At 48.6% G+C, this 20,250-nt stretch overlaps 1 protein-coding gene and 1 non-coding gene across 5 annotated transcripts in view; both read left to right on the top strand.

Annotated features, from left to right (window-relative positions):
- The first annotated feature begins 2,949 nt into the window (after nucleotides 1-2,949).
- Nucleotides 2,950-3,023, top strand: TRNAE-CUC (transfer RNA glutamic acid (anticodon CUC)). Its single transcript has one exon. It is a non-coding gene; the product is annotated as a tRNA-Glu (tRNA).
- A 25-nt stretch (nucleotides 3,024-3,048) lies between these two features.
- RIN1 (Ras and Rab interactor 1) overlaps nucleotides 3,049-20,250 on the top strand; it is a 33,544-nt gene continuing 16,342 nt past the window's right edge. The window contains exons 1-7 of one of the 4 annotated variants that reach the window (XM_077920368.1): nucleotides 3,049-3,397; nucleotides 8,697-8,877; nucleotides 9,534-9,648; nucleotides 9,800-9,872; nucleotides 10,581-10,672; nucleotides 17,930-18,116; nucleotides 20,034-20,189. In XM_077920368.1, the coding sequence (XP_077776494.1) occupies nucleotides 8,698-8,877; nucleotides 9,534-9,648; nucleotides 9,800-9,872; nucleotides 10,581-10,672; nucleotides 17,930-18,116; nucleotides 20,034-20,189 (803 nt within the window). In that variant the 5' untranslated portion in view covers nucleotides 3,049-3,397; nucleotide 8,697. Of the gene's footprint in view, nucleotides 3,398-8,696; nucleotides 8,878-9,533; nucleotides 9,649-9,799; nucleotides 9,873-10,580; nucleotides 10,673-12,319; nucleotides 12,488-16,109; nucleotides 16,214-17,929; nucleotides 18,117-20,033; nucleotides 20,190-20,250 lie in introns of those variants that run through there. The other 3 variants (XM_028710162.2, XM_028710163.2, XM_077920367.1) reach the window with 3 other exon arrangements.

Consider the following 20,250-nt stretch of genomic DNA (forward strand, 5'->3'; position numbering starts at 1 on the left):
GGGGGGGGGGCAACTGATATAAAAGATTAATGAAATTCATGGGGGGGTGAGGGTATCCATGGCTACTAGCCATAATGACTTTGTTCTCCCTCGGCTGTCAGAGGCAACAGGCCCCTGAATTCTAGTTGCTGGGAACTGCAAGTGGGGAGAATTGTTGTTGCTCTCAGGTCTTGCTTTCGGGCTTCCCCAAAATCATCTGGCTGGCCACTGTGAGAACAGGATACTGCACTACACAGGTGTTTGGCCTGATCCTGCAGGGCTCTCCTTAAGTTCTTAAGTTGTTTTTGCCAGGGAATTGGCCGAGGCATCTGGAACAAGAGAAGAAAGACTCAAAGGGATTCCTGACTCCCACCAGCCAACCGGATCCTTCCCCACCTCCGCTCCCCGCCGTGGCTCCTTCCTTCCTTCTTTCTTCAAAGCTGGGCTAGACCTTTGTTCTGTCTCTTTCCTGCCCATTTCTCCTTTGCTCACAAGCGCTGCTTCTCAGAAAGCACAGAAACGAACGAGAAACTCTCAGGTGTTAAAACAGAAGAGATGAAAAACTTTATTGTGGCTAAACAAGAAGAGCCAATGAAGGGTTGTGAGCAGAGGCTTTGACCAAGATGATCTTCAAGAAGACAAAAGAAAAAAAATCTGGCCAAAATGAAATATTTTGCTGAAGATGAAGAAAATTCCTTCCTGACCTCACATTATTAGCTGGGATGAGTGGTTCCCATTTGAACGCTGGACAGGCAACTCAAAGCAATGAGGCTGCTGTACAGGAAGCTATACAGTCATACCTCGGGTTACAGACGCTTCAGGTTGCACGTTTTCAGGATACGGACATGCCAAAACCCGGAAGTACCGGAATGGGGTACTTCCGGGTTTCGGCACTTGCCGAATTGCAACCCGCATATGCGCAGACGCAGCGCTGCGGGTTGTGAATGTGCCTCCCGCACAGATCACGTTCACAACCCAAGCGTCCACTGTACTTAGGAACTGCCTCATTCAGCCCTACTTGTGTCTGGCAAATACAGTGGTACCTCGGGTTAAGAACTTAATTCGTTCTGGAGGTCTGTTCTTAACCTGAAACTGTTCTTAACCTGAAGCACCACTTTAGCTAATGGGGCCTCCCGCCGCTGCTGCCGCCGTGCGATTTCTGTTCTCATCCTGAAGCAAAGTTCTTAACCTGAGGTAGTATTTCTGGGTTAGCAGAGTCTGTAACCTGAAGCGTCTGTAACCCGAGGTACCACTGTAGAACTTCTGCCTTGTTTTGAGCTCTGGGACATGAGCTATGGCACCCAGGTTCCTTTGTTCCTTTGCCCTGTAGAGATCTTCCCTTATAAAATGTGTGGGTGGCTTGGCAAGGGCAATGCAAACTTTTCATGGAAGTTGCAACCTATATTCTTTGGTAGAGGGCGACATTCCTTCAGGGGGCGGGGCTGCATATCGGCAGTGGGCGGAGCCACCAGCAATGGTGGGTGGAACCAGAGAGGCAATGGAAACAGGGACTGTGTTGGGGCGGAAGATTAGGGCAGCTTCTGGACACACCAGGGGCCACACAAAATAAAGCGAGGGGCCACAGATGGCAGCTGAGCTGGCGGTTGCCCACCTGCACCCAGGATTCTGTTCAGCCCTCAGGGCACTCCCCCAGGTGACACCCCTCATGGACCCTGTTCCCAAGCCATCTTTAGGGTTTTGGCCTGGCTGGAATGAGTCCTTGAATTGCGATGCTTCTTACTTGCCTGGATGGGAGTATGTGGAGAGGAAGAGTGCATGCACTCTTTGACCTTTTCCCTCTGGCCCCGCCCACCACTGAGCAGCGGCCCCTTGGCGGTTGTCCACAAGGGAGTGTGGCCCTCGGGCTGAAAGATGCATGCCAGAAATGTAGGTTTCTGCAATTAAAAGACATTTAAGTTCTCTGCCACCCTAGCACAATAAATCCACTTTTTAAAAAAACCAACAACCTGACTTTTTGCTGTTTGGAAAGTGATGGGGAAATGCACTGCAAAGTGTAGGCTGAACAAATGATTAATGGGAAAGTGTATGGTCACCTCACAAGCAATTCAAGACGAATGCTCAGCAAACAGGTTGTCTGGAGGCGCCATTTGCCCATTGGATTTAGTTTTGCCTGCACTGACCGGCAGCTGCCGTCTAGGATTTCACACAGTGTCTCTTTCCCAGTCCTACCTGTTGCTGCCAGGGACTGAAGCAGGGACTGTTCTGTGGCCCTTCCCCTAAAAATGACATAAGATTCTAGTCCTCACGATCCTGAATAAAGAGCTGGTTTAAACCACTAACTCAGTATTGCCCCCAACTGGCAGATGTTTTCCAGGGTTCCATGTAGTGCTATTTTGCAGGCCTGTTTGGAAAGTGTTGGAAATTGAATGCTTCCTTATTACCCTAATGAAAGAAACGTTTTGCCCATAATTTTAAAACTACTGTCAACAGAGCGCATGGCAATTTGATTCCAGTTTAGCACCTCTGGCCAGGTAGCACTCAGAGAAGATGCCTTCCTTGGCCTACCTTAGACTGTTTGGAAAGTCATTATTATTACCGTATATCTCTCTTTTTTAGCTGTGATTCCTGCATTGCAGGGGGTTGGACTAAATGACCTTTGAAGTCCCTTCCAAGCCTACGATTCTGTGATTCTCATTACTCAGGAGCTGAACTCTGGGAACTGATTTTCCATTCTAGGGCTCCCTGACAAACCTAGAGAAGTAGCAAGAAGAAAAAAATGGGAGTGGGAATCTGAATAAACCTTCCCTGCTAAACAATAATACTTCTGGAGCAACCTTTGCCAATCTGGGACTCTCCAGATGTTTCTGGCTGCATATCCCATCACCGTGGGAGCCCTAGGTTGGTAAAAGCTATTACAGAGGGGTTTGAAACATGGAAGGCTTTCTGCACTTGCTCAGAGACTCCCCCCTTTTTGTGCTTTCTTCCCTTTTTCTATTTCCAATCAAACTGACCCAGATAGCTCAGTTGGTAAGAGCATGAGACTCTCAACCTCAGGGGCGTGAGTTCGAGCCTCACATTGGGCAAAAAGATTCCTGCATTGCAGGGGGTTGGACTAGATGACCCCAGGGGTCCCTTCCAACTTCTAACCATTTTATGATTCTGTGAAATCTGCTGCTGCTGCTGCTCCTTGGCATTTTGCAAAGCCAGCCGCCTCTTCCGTGGCAGGAGCCCTGCGGTGAGCTCAGCCTTCTCAAGATTTCAGCCCAAGAAGTAAGAGTTTGTTGTTGAGAGCCAGGTGCCCACCCTCCTTCCCGGTGCCGCTTGCCCAAGCCTCGCCCCGGAGCTGGATCTCAGCCAAGACGTCTTCAGGCAGCTGAGATGAGCGCAGCCGAGAGAGAAACCGAGTGCAATAGGGGAGGCAAAGGAGCACGCCGTGGAGTTGCCGGAGAGAGGAGAGGTGAGTGGCGAGGATGGGGAGGGGGGCTTGCTTGGGGTACCCTGGATTGCGGGGGGGGGGGGGACGTTGTAGATGGGAATTCCCTCCCTTCCTCTATTGACCAAACTCGATTGCTGGGAACTGGTGCCAACAGCGCTTCCCCGCAGCAGTTGATTTCCTTGTTTGTGGACTCCTTGCTTCGGGGAGGGCAGTGCCGTCTAAAGGATACAGCTGGTCACGTGGAGGCCACCTTTGTAGTCCCGTTGCTAGAAAGTGTGGTGCGCGTGTGTTTTGTGCGGGGATGTTACACTAGGGGTGTGCTGCTGATCAGGAAGAAACTGGGAGCTGAGGCTCCTGAGGTCATTTCCAGCTCTGGTTTCTCAGCCGCATGGCAGAGGTGGTGTTCACTGGTGAAAGGTGGGAGGTTTGGTTCCTGGGGTGCTGAGCTCAAGAGTGGGATGCTGGCCAGGGCATGTTCATGAACACCACAAATAAACACCCATCCCTGACCGCTGGCCTTGCTGGCAGGGGCTGATGGGAGTTTGAGTCTACTGTTTGGAGGGCACCAGGTTCCCCAGCCCAGGATTTGTGTATTATTGGCAAACAAGGCCTTGTCCAGCTCCAACTGAAAGGCCCCCATCCCGGGCCCCCGTTTATACAATGTCAGAAGGAAGGAAGGAAGGAAACACCATTCTTCCTCTTTCCCTCTTGCCGCATGTCTTTGCATGTGATTCTGCACCTCATCTTTGGCCTTATGTTGATGTCACTCCTGCTCCACCCTCTGTGCATGTCAAGAGTTGTGGGGATGGATTATAGAACTGTAGAATTGGAAGAAACATGAGGGTCAGTAGTCCAACCCCCTGTATGAATGTAGGAATCTTTTTGCCCAATGCGGGGCTCAAACCCACGACCCTGAGATTAAGAGTCTCATGCTCTACCAACTGTACTATGGGAGCCTGCCCTAGCTGAGCCCAGCATTTTTGGCTAATTGGCTCAAGTTCCCATTGCCTGGAGTGGCTCTCTTCCCCGCCCCCGCCCCCACCTGTGAGGTAGGTTAGACTTCATTTTCTTTTGTTTCTTACATTTATATCCTGCTTTCCCACACTAGGAGTTCAAGGCGGCATACGTGGTTTGCCCCCCTCCCCATTTTAGCCTCACAACCAAATCAGGTAGGTCACCCGCTGGGCTTTATGGGTGGCTGAGAAGAGATTCAAATCAGTCCTAGCCTAATCCATTCTAACAGATGGATCTGATAGGTTCCTCCCCCCCCCCAAAAAAACCCCTAAATATTGTGTGAGGTGGATGTGTGTGTGTTTGGGGGTTGTGTGTCATAGCTGGGAAATGAAAGATTAACCCTTCCCTACCTGTGTGACCTTCCCCCCCTCCCCCTCTTGTGCCACAATTAGGCATGCAGCGGGGAGGGAAAGGAAACTCCTATTGGCTCCTTTAGGAGGGTTTTTTGAGAAGACATTGTAGAACTGCTAGGGCCCATGGTTTCCCCAACCACACGCACTGCAGCTCAGGAGAGACCTTGATGACTGTTTAGTATTATTATTATGACTTGCCAGCTGTGAATATAGCACTTGTTCTCTCACACACTCTGCTTGCCACTGCTTTCATCTCACCAAATCACTGACTTTGTCGCTTCTGCTGCTGCATCCCCTGGAACTGAAATTCAGACCCCACACTATTTTGACTTCAGGCACACTTTTGCTCCCAGGCCTTCTCCTCTAGGAAACACAGATCTCACTACTAACCCCCGTGTTGCTGGCAACCCCAATCTCTGTCGCGCAGGAGCGAGATTACAGGGCCCTTGGCACTTAATCAGGTTTTGTGCTCCTTTGGAATGAGGCACAGGGGAGAATGGTGTGTCTTTAAGAAATATAGTTCATTCACACATATTTAATAATAATAATAATACCGTGGTACTTCGGGTTAAGTACTTAATTCGTTCCGGAGGTCCGTTCTTAACCTGAAACTGTTCTTAACCTGAAGCACCACTTTAGCTAATGGGGCCTCCTGCTGCCGCTGCACCGCTGGAGCCCGATTTCTGTTCTTATCCTGAAGCAAAGTTCTTAACCTAAAGCACTATTTCTGGCTTAGTGGAGTGTGTAACCTGAAGCATATGTAACCTGGAGCGTATGTAACCTGGAGCGTATGTAACCCGAGGTACCACTGTAATAATAATAAGTTTATTATTTATACCCTGCCCATCTGACTGGGTTTCCCCAGCCACTTTGGGCGGCTCCCAACAGAACATTAAAAACAGAATAAAACTTCAAACATTAAAAACTTCCCTAAACAGGGCTGCCTTCAGATGTCTTCTAAAAGCTAGATAGTTGTTTATTTTCTTGACATCTGATAGGAAGGCGTTCCACAGGTGGGCGCCACTGCTGAGAAGGCCCTCTGCCTGGTTCCCTGTAACCTCACTTCTTGCAGTATGGGAACTGCCAGAAGGCCCTCAGTGCTGGATGGACATCTGTCATGTATGATTCCTGCATCACAGTGGGTTGGGCTAGATGACCCTAGGGGTCCCTTCCAACTCCATGGTTCTATGATATTTACATTGCCCATTTCATTTTCCCCTTGATTTATTTTTACTATTATTTTAAAGGAGTTTTAGTGTATTTTATTGTTGCTGTTTTTATTTTCTCGTGAGCTGCCAAATTAGTTAAACAAAAGCCATAAGCAAGAATATCACAGCTAGGGGGAGATTTAACCAGACTCCTTCCATCACCCTGTTCCCATGCTTGCTTTCCTCTTCCCTCCCCATTCCTTTTCCTTCTGTGTCAGGCCTTTGAGATGGCTGAGCCTGCAGTCAGGAAACCGCCTTATTTTATTGTAAAAAAAAAATGTATTGATAGCACATGGAAAATGCCATGTGCTTTATACATGTGGTGGTGGTTAAGGAACTTGCCGTCTGCATCGGGACTGTTTGTGGGTGGGAGAGATGGCAAATGGAACAAAGGGGGAAGCTTTTTCAGCTTTGTTTTGGGTTGGGGGTGAGGACAAAGGGGTTAGCTCTCCCCACCCCTGCAGGAGGCCCATTTCCACAGGCTTCTCCTTCCCCCTGTGGGGCAGGGCAGCTGCTAAGTGATCCACTCAATGCTGTGCTCCTCCCCTGTCTCCAAATTGCAGCTTCTCATGCCACGGAGCTGATTCATAGCCTGCCTTACTTTCTCGTCTCTCGCCCCCGCTGTGTTTTGTAACAGCTCGAGGATGGCTCCCCGCCTTCAGCTCATGTTCGATCCAGCTGTGTCTCTGCAGAGGGTGGCAACTTTCCCCTCCCTGGCATGTTCCTGGGCTTAAAACTAAAAAAACAACAATGCGACACGGTGCTGCAGAAACTCAACAGGTGCTCCTTGTATTTCCACACAAGGATAATCTGCACCTGTTGGATTTCTGAAGAGCTTGAAAATAAAACGCATAGGACGGAGCTGTTTCTCCATCTAACGTAAAAAGAGGATCAGGGCCAAAGACACATCTAAGTTCAGCATCCTGTTCTCACGCTAGCCAACCAGGTACGTCTGGAAATCCTGAATCTACCCACTTGCGATTTCCATACTGTGATTTCCAGAGCCATACTGCCTCTGACAGTGGAGGAAGAAAATGGCCATTGTGGCTGCTAGTGTCCTAGCCATGGGCACACATATGTCTGTAGGCCTTCCTTGGTGCCTGCCAGATATCCTTCCCTCTCACCCCCCCCCTTGATGTTTCTCTTTCTCTCTCTCTATTTCGAGGTAGGGTTGGGGAAGAACTTTCTCTGCTGGAGAGATGCTGCCGGCCAGTGTAGGAATGGATCTACTATGAAACCAATGAAGCTTAAGCTTCAGAGACCCTCAATCCTCAAGGGGCCCCAGAAGCAACTTTTGCCCACGTTGCTTTAAAAATGCGGGTCTGGTAGACCCAATCTGAGTCGCACAACTCGAATTGACTCATTTTGTTATTGTCTATATTTCAACAAGTTTGAGTCCTGTTATGTACTGAAGTTCTCACCCTGGGCCAGCAGAGGGATACTGTAGATAGTTTTCACTCAGGTCCACATATGCAAACAAGGAATTTAAAGTGACGTTCAGTGATTGGATAGTTACAGAAAGTGGTTACTGTTGCGTTGTAGTGGAGCTCTATATAAGCAGGCTGGCTGAACCCTTCAGTTCAGTTCTGGCCTGTGAATAAACAAGAGCTGTCTGAAGAATTGCTGTGTAGTCTGATATGTTTCACCCACAACTAAACAAGTCTGTAGCACCAATGTTATAAAAGTGTAGTGCTCTGTCATGGAACAACACCACTGAAGATGATAACTGCGGTGACCCAGACCTCTTTGCTGGTTGCGAAGGGGCACCCAGGACAGTTCAAGCTTCAGGGCCCCCAAAATGTAGGTCTGCCACTGAGTGAGCATAGACAATACTGAGCTAGGCGGACCAGCCTTTAGATGCCATGCAAGACAGCTTCCTGTGCCCCAGGTGTTCTGTCACATTTCAGCCACAAGTATACACTCAAAGGCTGCGTACACAGCAATGCCTTTCAAGCACATTCTTTCCCTCAGGAATTCCTGGCACTGCTATTTACCCCTCGCAGAGTTACTATTCTCAGCAAACCTTAACAGACTAACTACAGTGCCCATAATTCTCTGAGGGGGAAACATGCACTTCAAATGTGCTTCAAAAGCCATAGGCACCAAATCTATGGGCTTGCGGACACCCCTCAAAGTATGTTGGGACAGGGCTGAGCCCCCGCCAATCTTGAGGGGCCAGGCCTCACGGGATCTCCCTGCGGTGGCAGCAGGCCTTGCAGCCTCCTCCCAACATGCGTGATGTCACAGGATAGAAATGGAATAAAGTAAGACTGGCAGATGAAATTATTAGACTATGCAGAGATGGCAAGATTGACCAGGGAAATCAGACATCAGGAGGACCAAAACTTCAACAGAGAGTGGGGCAAATATAGACTGTATTTGAAAGACCACTGCAAACACTTGAGCTCTTGGGCAGGCTTTAAGTAACTCTTGCAATGATACATAGACTTTGGATACACTGGAGGACGGTAAACTAGATGGATTTATAATACACAGTAGAAAAAGTTATTTAAAGAACCCACAGAGGGGAGGAGGGAAGTCCTAGGATTTGGAAGAATCCTGTGTAAAATTTTAACTTTTGCAAGAATAACATTTGTGTGAATGAATTTGCAAAATCTAATTTAAAAAAAATAATGGAATAAAGTAAAGTCATGCTAAGCAGGGCAGGTCTCTTGGGTTGCCTGTTGTTTGCGCCCCTTTCAGTTCCTCACGCTGGACTCAGGGGAGGTTTTTGTTCCCTCTCAGGATGACTCGGAACCCCATCTACGACTATCCCGAGCCTTATGCCAACCCACGGCACGGGACGGTGGCCTCCCCCCGGAGCATCAGCCTCGTGGGACGACTGCGCCTCACTCAGCCAGTTTGGCTCCAGCTGGGCATCAACTCGGCCGCTGCACTTCACATCCTTCAGCGTGAACCTCCCGGGGTGAGGATCGACAGGGTTTTGTCATTAGCACCCCACTTTAGAGCACAGGAGTGATGAGAATAGTGCTTCTGAGCATACTCTGAGTGACCTCTGCCCCACTGGCTTGGGCTGCAACGTTTTTCCTTTCAACAGAGGCTCCTTTCCATTCAGGAAGCACCTGAACGTCTGAAATTCAGGCTGCAGTGTAGGAATGCATTTGTGAGGGAGACAGCTTCACCTGTTGGATGTCTCCATTTCCACAAAAGTGAGAAGGCAGAACTCCCAGAACGGTTTAACAGTCAATCCGTCTTCACAGGTGAATCTGGAAAATGTAGCACTGTGAGGGGAATAGGGGCCTCCTAACAACTCTCACCACCCTTAAAAAACTATAGTTCCCAGAATTCCTTATGGCCATAGAATCAGAGTGGGCCTCACACGCCATCTACTTTAATCCCTTCGCTCATACAGGAAATTTACAACACCAGCATCCCAACTGCAAAAAAAAGGTAATCCAAATGCAGCCGTGATTTCTTGGTATATTCTACAGATTTTGCATTTTTTTAAAAGTTAGCATTTGGAACCTCTTCCCACCTAATGATGCTGCTGTCTCTGTGTCCCTGTTATAGCCTACCTTAACTTGCTTTCGTGCTTCTCTTCCCCCTTCTCCCCACTCCCAGACATTTTTAGTGCGGAGATCAAATACGCGGCAATGTCAAGTCCTGTGTTTACGCCTCCCTGACAATTCATCGCCGGCTTTTGTGACGACCCATTGCTTATGCCAGGAGCGCGCAGGTGAGGGTGGCAAATGTATTTGCCTTGCAAGTTCAGGGGATTATTCAAGTGTTCTGGGAATAATTTTCATGGAGGAGAATTTGGGGGAGGAAATTCGTCCCAACTCTGGCCCAGGGTTAACTTTTCTCCACCTGTTTCTTATGTTCTCCAGTCATCTTCCTAGAGGGCTCGGATTTGACCTTCCCCAGCCTCCTGCACCTCATTGCTTCCTACTGCATAACCCCGTAAGTGGCTTGCCACCTTTGGAGACCACCATTATCCCCTATGGTGGTTCAATTACAACCGAGACTCCTGAATATATATATATATGTGAGGGGAGAAGGTCCTTGAGTGAATTGTCTAGTGGTCCTATCTGACCATTTTCTTTTAAAATGTCAGCTTTTGGGGGAAGTGTCAGGGCACAGGGGTTGAGCACAATCACTGCAGGTGCGGCCAGGTGTGACTGTGAAAGACACCACCTGAAACTCTGGAATGCTGGTCCAGAGACTCCGCTGGTCAGTGTAGCCCAGGGATGGGGAACTTGTGACCCTCCAGGTATTGGGAGTGACTCTCCAGATGTTAATCTCAGGGCTGTGGGTTCGAGCCCCAGTCATGGGTGTAGCCGGGGGGGGCAGGGGGCAGCTGCCCCCCATCAAGTAAAACAATAGAAAAACTTAACTAACTGACCAATCACATCGGTTCTGCCCCCCTAACAAAAATCCTGTCTACGCCCACGGCCCCATGTTGGGTGAAAGATTTCTGCATTTCAGGAGGTTGGACTAGATTACTCTTGTGGTTCCTTCCAAATCTATGATTCTATGATTTCCCGCTTAGAAAAAGATATACATTGAATGTTCTGGTTTCTGGTTTCCAAGTGCATTGTTTTTTCTTCAAAGTTCTGGCTGAGTTTTGACGGACTTTCTCTTCTTCCCTCCCCCTGCCCACTGCCTCAGGGACATCCTCCCTCTCTCTCTGCGCCTTCCTCTGCTCATCTGGGAGGCCTCATCCTGCCAGCAGCTGGAGGCCATCGCTCACTTGGGGCTTGGTGAGTGGCTCAGTGTTGACTCGGTGGTAGAAATCTCCATCCAGCACCAAACCCCTGAACAGCAACCCCACTCACCTGCCTAGCTTTTAACCTCCTAGGCTCCTTGACAGGGGTGGGGGATACACAGCTCAGTGACAGGGGGTGTCAGGGGTGGAGAACCTTCTCCATCTCACGGGCTGCATTATTTCCTGAGGTCCACTTACCAAAAGTGGGTGGGGAAAGTGGGTGGGGCAACTAATCCTACAGTTGGCTAAGTTTCCAGAGACACCTCCCCTCCCTGACTTTCATCCAAGCAAGAGCTCTAGGGCAGATTTTCAGCCAGGCAAAAGACACTCAAGGGGGGTGCGAGGCAGGGCAAGTCAGAGGCAAGGCCTAGGGGAATCCCAAGGCCAAAAAGAGAGGTCTGGGAGGCCACATCCAGCCAGATGGTCCCCCAAGAAACATTACAGTGGCACCTCAGGTTACAGACGCTTCAGGTTACAGACTCCGCTAACCCAGAAATAGTACCTCGGGTTAAGAACTTTGCTTCAGGACGAGAACAGAAATTGCGTCACGGGAGGCCCCATTAGCTAAAGTGGTACCTCAGGTTAAGAACAGTTTCAGGTTAAGAACGGACCTCCAGAACGAATTAAGTTATTAACCTGAGGTAACACTGTACTGATCAAGGCCACTTCTGCACTGAAAGCCGTATTATGCCTCTTTAACAGTTGTAGCTTCCCGCAAAGAATTCTGGGAACTGCAGTTTGTTGAATGCAGCTTTTTCAGGGGAAGAGGGGCGGGGGTCTCTCAATATCTTTCAGCAACCATAAACTACAGTTTCCCAGGATTCTTTGAGGGGAAGCCATGACTGTTTCAAGAAGTACAGTACAACTCTTAAATATAAAGGTGCAGATGTGGCTCAAGTATAAAACTGCTTCCTAACAATATTAGTCACTGATGGATGCAGATTGCTCCCAGTGGTTGCCTAGCAACCACAACCAGTGCATCTCCACCTTCTTCTTTTTTTCTGGCCTGACAAAGATAACCATAGCCAGGCTAGAGCTTTGAGCACCCAGCAAACGCTCTTTTAACACGGTTTGTTCTCTCTCTTTTCATCCTCATTCCCTGCCTCCAGAATTTTGGAGCTCATCCCTGAACACTAAGGATTTCAGCAGGCCTATTCCGCCGGTGCCTCTTTCCGGCCCGGACAAGGGCCCCACGAGCGACACCCAGGTGGGGAGCTGTGCAAAGCTGGTTTGTGGAAAACCTGCCAGATCCCATGATATTCCAACCCCCCCGCCAGCTGACGGAACTCTGCACAAGGATGTGGGCACCCGGCGCCAGCGCTTCAAGAACAACGTCAAGGTCCAAGTGTCCACAGAGGCTGTCAGCCCCCTGTCCCCCCCGGCAGTCCCACCGCCCCCCATTCCCGTTGGGAAAAAGAAGAAAAAGAACCTGCCCCACCCTCCTGTCCCCGGTGGGAGAAGCCAGTTACCCAACCGCAACCCTTTCCCTCAAGATTCCTCACAGGCTCCGGCGAGGTTGGAAACTTACAGCATACCCCAGAGCAAGAAGGAGGAGCTTATGGGTCAAGCTGGGCGCCCTTTAACCCCTGGTCCTTCTTCACAGCAGCCACTGCATGTTACGGAAGAGGACCAGTCAGGGTTATCTTGCCCGGGTCACTTTTTCCAGGAACAAGAAAGGGGCAGGTTCGGCAACGGAGTAAAAGGCTGCCTTCTTCCGTCTTCCGAGCCTTCTTGAGCGCCGATTCCTGGAGCTGGGCTTTTGGGGGAACTTTGATGACGCAAACGGGGCCAGGAGGTGTTCCCAAAGAAGGCAAGGATGTCAACATTATTAGAGCAAGTGGGTGAATGGGTCCTATCCTAGATTTTGAATGGGAATCTGGAGCCAGGGAGCGACACTCTAGCCTTCAGTGCTTAGGAGAGGTAGGAGAGAGAGAGAGAGAGAGAGAGAGAGAGAGAGAGAGAGAAGAAAATGTAATGGAAGGACGGGGAGGGTTGGTGCTCTGGCTTTCCATTTGCCAGCAGGGTGGATGGGATTTGTAGTTTCACGACATCTGGAAGGCTACAGGCTCCCCACCCAAAATATAATTGCATCCAATAAGCTACTGGAACTTTTCTTGTGTTTTTTTCCCTTGCACCTTTAGTTTTTTGTAAACTAAACTTGTTGCTGTTTGATGTCTTCTCTCCTAGAGGGGGAAGAGTGTTACACCATTGCTGAGTCATGTTTTGCTGTTAATAAATATAAACTACAATTTCTTAACACAGAAATACTTTGTTTATTGGTCAAATGCATATAAATAACACCAGTATAGACAGACAAAGACCCTGTAAAATAAAATGTTGGCAGGGAGGGGGGGGACTATAAAGATATCCTTTATATTCTTATTTAACTATTAAAAGTGATTTTCACCACATTGCCTACCGGGAAGTAAATCTTGCTCAGTTCAATGAGCCTTTATTCTGACACATATTTTGCATCGTGGGGATAGCTCAGTTGCTGGGGATAGAGCACCAGACGCTTAACCTCAGGGTCGCGGGTTCGAGTCCCGCGTTGGGCAAAAGATTCCTGCATTGCAGGGGATTGGACTAGAGGGCCCTCCTGGCCCCTTCCAACTCTACAATTCCATGAGTCTAAGTAAGTAGGTATTGGGTTGCGGGCTTAAGCTCCCTACATGGGTTTTAACATTAATGCAGATCTTGTACAATAAAAAGGAACAGATCCCATGTAACAGGGATAAGACAAGACTATCAATGGCTAGCTCTGCTTCCATGGTCAGAGGCAGAAACAGACCCTCTAGCTGTCCCTATTTTCTAGTAACAGTCCTGGATTTACAGGTTTCTGATTTGATCCTGGAATGTCCCACTTTTCCTAAAGACGTCCCTATTTTCATTGGAGAAAAGTTGGAGGGTGTGGAGTTATGCAACCCCTGAGCCAAGGAGATAAGTAACTATACAACCCTTAGAAGACATCTGAAAGCAGCCCTACATAGAAATTTTTTTTCTTAAAAAATGTTTACTGTTTCATTATGTTTTTATCTATGTTGGAAGCTGCCCAGAGTGCCTGGGGCAACCCAGTCAGATGGGCAGGATACAAATAATAAATAATAACTATTATTATTATTATTATTATTATTATTATTATTATTATTATTATCATCATGAAATAAGATGTCCCATTTATCATTGGGAAAATGTTGGAGGGTATGCAGTAATGCTTCTGAATGCCAGTTGCTGGAAACCATAGCGGGGAGAGCACTCTTGTGCTTGGGTTCTGCTTGCAAGTTTCCCATCAGCGCATCTGAGCGGCCACTGCGCAAACAGGAAGCTGGACTAGATGGGCCGCTGTAGTAGTAGCCAGCATGTTCCTCATAGGTTCTTTCTCAGCCTGAGGGCTGCATTCCCTGCTAGGCCACATACCAGGGATGTGTGGGGCCAGCGGCAAGAAATGAATGCAATTTTTACCTTGGTATGGTAGGCTAGTTTCTACACCCACCCCCACCCCCTTCTCTAGCCTCCTTCCAGGCAAGCAAGGGGCATTATTAGAGTGCAGTGCCAGCGTCGCGTGTGGAGAGAGTTACGAGGGGCCAGATGGAGACTTCTGGAGGGCCACACTGGGCCTCTGGGCCTGAGTTTCCCCATCCCTGCCCTACAGTGTGGGGGTGACTTGTTTTTAGACCAAGCCTTCTAAGAAGGAGCCCATCTGTAGTAGCTGCCTCATATTGATGCTCACTCCTCAAAGGAGAGCATCTCTCCTTGCAAAACACCCCTTATCTTATCGTTAACTTATCACTGTCTTTGCATCCTGATTCCCCCACAATGCATATTCTTTTTTCCTTCGGTTGTTCAAATTCCTGGTGCATTTCTCTGCCTATAACTTGTTATCTTCTCAGTTCTAAGACAAGCTTAGCATTAGCTTGTCGAAATCTAGCCTTCCTTTCTTGGCATGCTGTTGATTTTTATTTATTTGGCAAGCAAGTTTGAGTAAGGAGCATCTCCTGGGTACATTTCTCTCCGCCCCTGGATGTTTGCCTTAATTGCATTTTAAACTCCCCCTTGCCTTCGCACCTCGCTCAGAGCAGTGTATGTGCATTATCATTAATAGCATTTGTTTCCCCCCTCTGCTTCCAAAACAGCTTACATAACATTCAGCTAAAACAAGACAGCCCCTGCCCACAAGCTTACAATCTAAAAGGCACAACACAAAAGGAAAAATTCTTAGGAGAAGCGCCCAGGGTGGCGAAGGAATGTAATCTTGGATCCTAAGTAGGTGCTCTTTTAATCCATTGGTGGTGCTGAGACACAGTGCGGGGATCCTGCTAGCAAAAGACCGAGGGAAGTGATTTTTGCCAATTTCTGCTGCAGCCACTTGATCTGCCTCCCATGCCGCCTTTGGTGGAAAGAGTTCCCCAATCCAGCAGGGATTTCTGGGGAGTACAAACTCCAGAGGCTGCAGGGGGAGTTGGGGGTGATCACCTTCTGCAAGCAGAAGCCCAACTAGGATCCAAGACATTGCCTTTACGCCCTTTGTCCTCACAACAATCCCATGAGGTAGGTTCACTAGGCTAGGAGACAGAGAGAGTACAGTACAGCTAATCCTACCTAACCCAGTGGGAATTTGAATCTGGTCTCTGGTGTATCCCTCCCAGAAATATAGAAGAATTGGAAGGGACCACAAGGATCATCTAGTTCAACCCCCTGCAATGGAGGAATTTCTCAAAGCTAATAATAATAAATAATAATAATAATTTTTTATTTATATCCCGCCCTCCCTGGCCAGAGCCGGGCTCAGGGCGGCTAACACCAATAAAATAAAATCTCAGTAAAAACATAATAGGGGGAAAAGAGAGGGAGAAAAAAACCCAGTTTAAAATACAGTTTAAAATGCAATTTAAAATGCAGCCTCATTTTAAAATAGCTGATAAATCAAGACCACAAGGGGAGGGAAACATAAGGGTCAGACCGAGTCCAAACCAAAGGCCAGGCGGAACAGCTCTGTCTTGCAGGCCCTGTGGAAAGATGTCAAGTCCCGCAGGGCCCTAGTCTCTTGTGACAGAGCATTTCACCACGTCGGGGCCAGTGCTGAAAAGGCCCTGGCCCTAGTTGAAACCAATCTAACCTCCTTGAGGCTCAGGACCACCAAAGTGTTGTTATTTGTGGACCTTAAGGTCAGTGGTAGAGCATCTTCCTGTGGGGCGTAAAACGTCTCAGGTTCAGCATCTTCAAACAGGCCTGCCTGAAATCCAGGGGAGCTGCTGCAGGTCAGTGTTGGCAGCACTAAGCTAGATGCGCTCATGGCCTGGTTCTCCAACTGCTCTTTCTAAGGCAGGTTAAATGCGGCAATTAATTTGGAGTGGGGGAAATTCCACAGGGATTCTTTCCCATTTTTTTTCTGGATGATAGGCAGGGTCAGGTGGATTGAACTGGTGATCATGCCGATTGCCTGCCCGCCCCATTATCAGGGCAATTGTCAATTAATGATTAATCAGAACGCTGGGCCCAGGGAACATTCAGAAGGAGCAAGCTGACCCCATGGCAGGACGTGAGTGGGGCTGCTGTGGGTGGGCAGATTTTGGGAGTCGGGGGTGGGGGGGGTGGGATAAACGACAATGATGGGAAGGGAACAGTTCCTAAGCCAGGCGACGGAAATAAGAGTCCAGGAGCAAATACTATTTGTAGGGTGGGTGGAAATTAGTGGGGTTTCTTTCTTGGCTTCCCAAAGGCACAGAAGGAAGAGAGAAGCCTGGAATATGGCAACAGGACGCACTGTCACCCACACCCCAAATAGAAAGAAACTGAGGTCTCAGGAGGGTTCTCTAAGTCCCCTCGGCAGACCCTTGGTTGTCTCTTGTTTGAACTATTTTCTCATCTTTGCTGTTTCAACCTCTCACCTCGATCCTCTCTCCTCTGTCCAGCCGTCTGCTGCCAAAGTCCTCTGGCCTCTGGCATCAAAGGGACGCTCCTCTTTCAATCTCAGCACTGGTTTTTTGTCTTCTTCCCAAATCCAGCACCGACTCCTTGTTCTTGCCTTGGGTTCTTAGCCATTGCACCACACGCAGGCACATCGCTGGTGCATCCTTTCCTGTGAACTTTCTCCTGCAGCATCACCACCATCTACCACCCAAAGGTCTCCTGCCTCCTCAAATGTTGCGCACACCCCCCCCCCCCGCTTTCTCCCTTGCTAACTCATAAGCTTGCCATTGCTCCCCCACCCCCAAAAATAAAATCAAGTAAATAAATGAAAACACGTAACTAAAACTATGAACGATCAGACTGTTTGAAACTGAAATGCTTGCTGAGGTCACATGGAAGATGTTGCGGCGCATTCTGGCGAGGCAACTGGCGAACTGACCAATCGCGTTGCAGGTCGCTCGGTTCTGGAACAGGACAGGTGGACGTGTCCAGCCACCCCCACCCCAACATAAATCCTGGCTATGTTCTTGGAGCAGTGGCAGAACTCCCTAGCTCCCATGCTGTTTACCAAACCTGGGAGAACCCTCATTGGCACTCATGTTGGGGAGGGTTTTTATGTGGGATATAATCAGTGCTTTTTTTCTGGGGGGGGTGAGAGGGGTATGCATACCCCTAAACATTTTGGGAGTCTAATGGGAGAAGAAACTAAAAAAATTTAAATTTTTAGTTTCTTCTCTAGCACAGTGAATCGTCAGTTCCGTTGCTACCCCCAATGGTGGCCTTTTGTCCATTTACTGTATTTATTTCCCCCAATTTGAACTATAAAATGGTGATTTTCTTGAGTCAAAATGAGAGTACCCCTAAACATTTTTTTTAGGAAAAAAGCACTGGATATAATGGGGAGGGGCTAAACCATTTATATGCCCCCCTTGAGGTGCTTGGAAGAAAGGAGGGATTTAATAACCTTTTGTAAGGCTTTTCTTAGTTGTTGTTTTTGCAAGCAGTGTATACATTTTATGAAATATATAATATAATGGCCATCCGTCACAGATACCTTAGCTGAGATTCCTTGGCGTCCCTTCCAACTCTACAATTCTACGATTCTGTGATAATATAATATATTCTTGCCATTTTTCTCTTTCTGTTAAGTCAAGAGAATATCTTCTTTAGGAGATCCAGGTACAAATCCTTACTCCGCCATGAAGCTCACTGGATGATTCTCTTCCTCTCCTGCTCTCCTCCTCTCAGGGTTGTTGGGAGAATGAACTGGGGGGGGGGGCAGAAAAGGGAGGAGATAAAATTGGGGAAAATAAATGAGCCACTGCTTTCTTACCTGCTCCCACAGCAGCAGAAACTTCGCCTCGTCTGAGGATGCGGAAGTTCTGGGAAGAACATTCGCAAAACTCCTCAGTGCAGGAGATGATGCTGGATTCGGGGGCCCAGCAACTCACACAGGAAGACACCCCAGAGATCATTGCCCTCTTGCCTTGCCTGAAAGGACAGGACGTGTTGGAACTGGGAGCAGGCATAGGGTGAGTCTTAGTGCAGGGAGCAGGTGATGACCCTACTTCTCCCAGGCCAAAGTCTGGTCAAGCCATCTCGCTCTCCCCCTTTCACACACAATGCCTCATTTTCCTTTCCACAGATAAAGCTGTAATAATGCAATAAAGCCCCAAGGATTTCTACTGTCCTTCCAGGGCCAGAGGGGAACCCAGGAGTCCTGCAGTCTCCCTCCCCCCCTCAGCTATGCAAATCCTGTTGTTTCATTTCCAGCAGAACCAGCTCTACCATTGGGCAGAGGGAGGCAGCTGCCTCAGCCAGCAGATAGGGAGAGTCCTTTGCTTCAGGCGGCCAACTGTCTTGGCAAGACCTTGATTTCACCCCACCCCCCAAAAAACCAAGCAACTGACAGCAGATTGCCTGCCTGAAGGTTTTGCCCCCAGTGCTTGTTGGCTATGCTGTTCACTAGGAAGAGGGGGGAAAGCATTTTGTACATGTTCAGAGGCATTCAGAGCTGGCCTAGGATCATTTGTGGCTTCAGGAGAAGGATCGTCCACCCCCAATTTACATATTTACACTGAAACCAACCAGAGAATCTTATTGAAGTACAGTGGTACCTCGGGTTAAGTAATTAATTGGTTCCAGAGGTCCATTCTTAACCTGAAACTGTTCTTAACCTGAAGCACTACTTTAGCTAATGGGGCCTCCCGCTGCTGCCACGCCGCCGGAGCACGATTTCTGTTCTCATCCTGAAGCAAAGTTCTTAACCCGAGGTACTATTTCTGGGTTAGCGGAGTCTGTAACCTGAAGCGTATGTAACCCGAGGTACCATTGTACAAGTGAGGGGACATTGCCCTCCCACACACCCAAGGGTGGCAAACAGATTAGGGGGCACAGGGCAGGCCGCAGAACACACCCATCTTGTGGGAGGAAAATAGAAGCCCTGTGATCCACATGTGTAGGGTAAATAATGAAAGAACCGGCTGGGTGCCTGGATTCAAAACGTGCGGCTAAATTCATTCTCCAGCAGGAGAGGGGCCCTGGTAGCAGAGTTTAAATTCACAAAAGCAAGCAGTAGAATAGTGTTAGGAATACAGGCTGTTAGAGCCTTTTATCCTATTAAGTCTACTTGCATACAGCGCTCCTCTTGCATTGAACAGACCACACATTGTTAAGTCATTGTTAAATAACATCTGTGGCAGTTGCTTCACTCTAATGCAAAGATGGGGAAGCTTCTTCTAGCTTGAGGGCCACATTCCCTTCTAAGCAACATTCCAAGGGCCACATCCCTGTGGTGGGCAGGGCCCTTGGGGAGAATCCCAGCAGACAGAGAGCTCTGTAGGGCCACATCTGGCCCCTGGGCCTGAAGTTCTCCACCTCTTGGAAGCAGCTGGAAACTGCTATGTCAAATCCAGGAACTTTGCACATCCTAGAGCCCCTTTCCTTGCACTCACCCCTGGGGGAACCCCAGATGCCATGGAAAATGCGCTGCCAATGCAATGAAGAAGAAGAGTTTGGATTTGATATCCCACTTTATCACTACCCGAAGGAGTCTCAAAGCGGCTAACGATCTCCTTTCCCTTCCTCCCCCACAACAAACACTCTGTGAGGTGAGTGAGGCTGAGAGACTTCAGAGAAGTGTGACTAGCCCAAGGTCACCCAGCAGCTGCATGTGGAGCGGGGACGCGAACCCGGTTCACCAGATTACGAGTTCACCGCTCTTAACCACTACATCACACTAGCTCTCAAAACAGTCTCAAATGAGGCAAAAACAGGCCCTCTGAGCCCGGCTTCGGCTGGGAAGGGTGGAATATAACTAAATTATTATTATTATTATTATTATTATTATTATTATTATTACCCATTTCAGGGACGAGGGGAAGGGTAGAGGAGAAATGTGCTTGTTGGGTTTGAGGCCTAAGACCTCCCTCTCCCTGCTTTTCTGTCAGCCGGTTCACAGCAGCTCTTGCGAAGCTGGCGCACCATGTCACAGCTGTGGATTTCATGGAGAGCTTCCTGGCGCACAACCGACAAGAGAACGGACACCAGCCAAACGTGGATTTCCTACAGGCCGATGTTACCAGCCTGCAGTTGCCAAGCCAGAGGTAGAAACAGATTTTATTGTTGATTTCAGTGGCAATTTATTATACTTTTTCTCTCTCTTTT

This window comes from Podarcis muralis, chromosome 16 (assembly GCF_964188315.1).
Source record: "Podarcis muralis chromosome 16, rPodMur119.hap1.1, whole genome shotgun sequence".
Taxonomy (NCBI): domain Eukaryota; kingdom Metazoa; phylum Chordata; class Lepidosauria; order Squamata; family Lacertidae; genus Podarcis; species Podarcis muralis.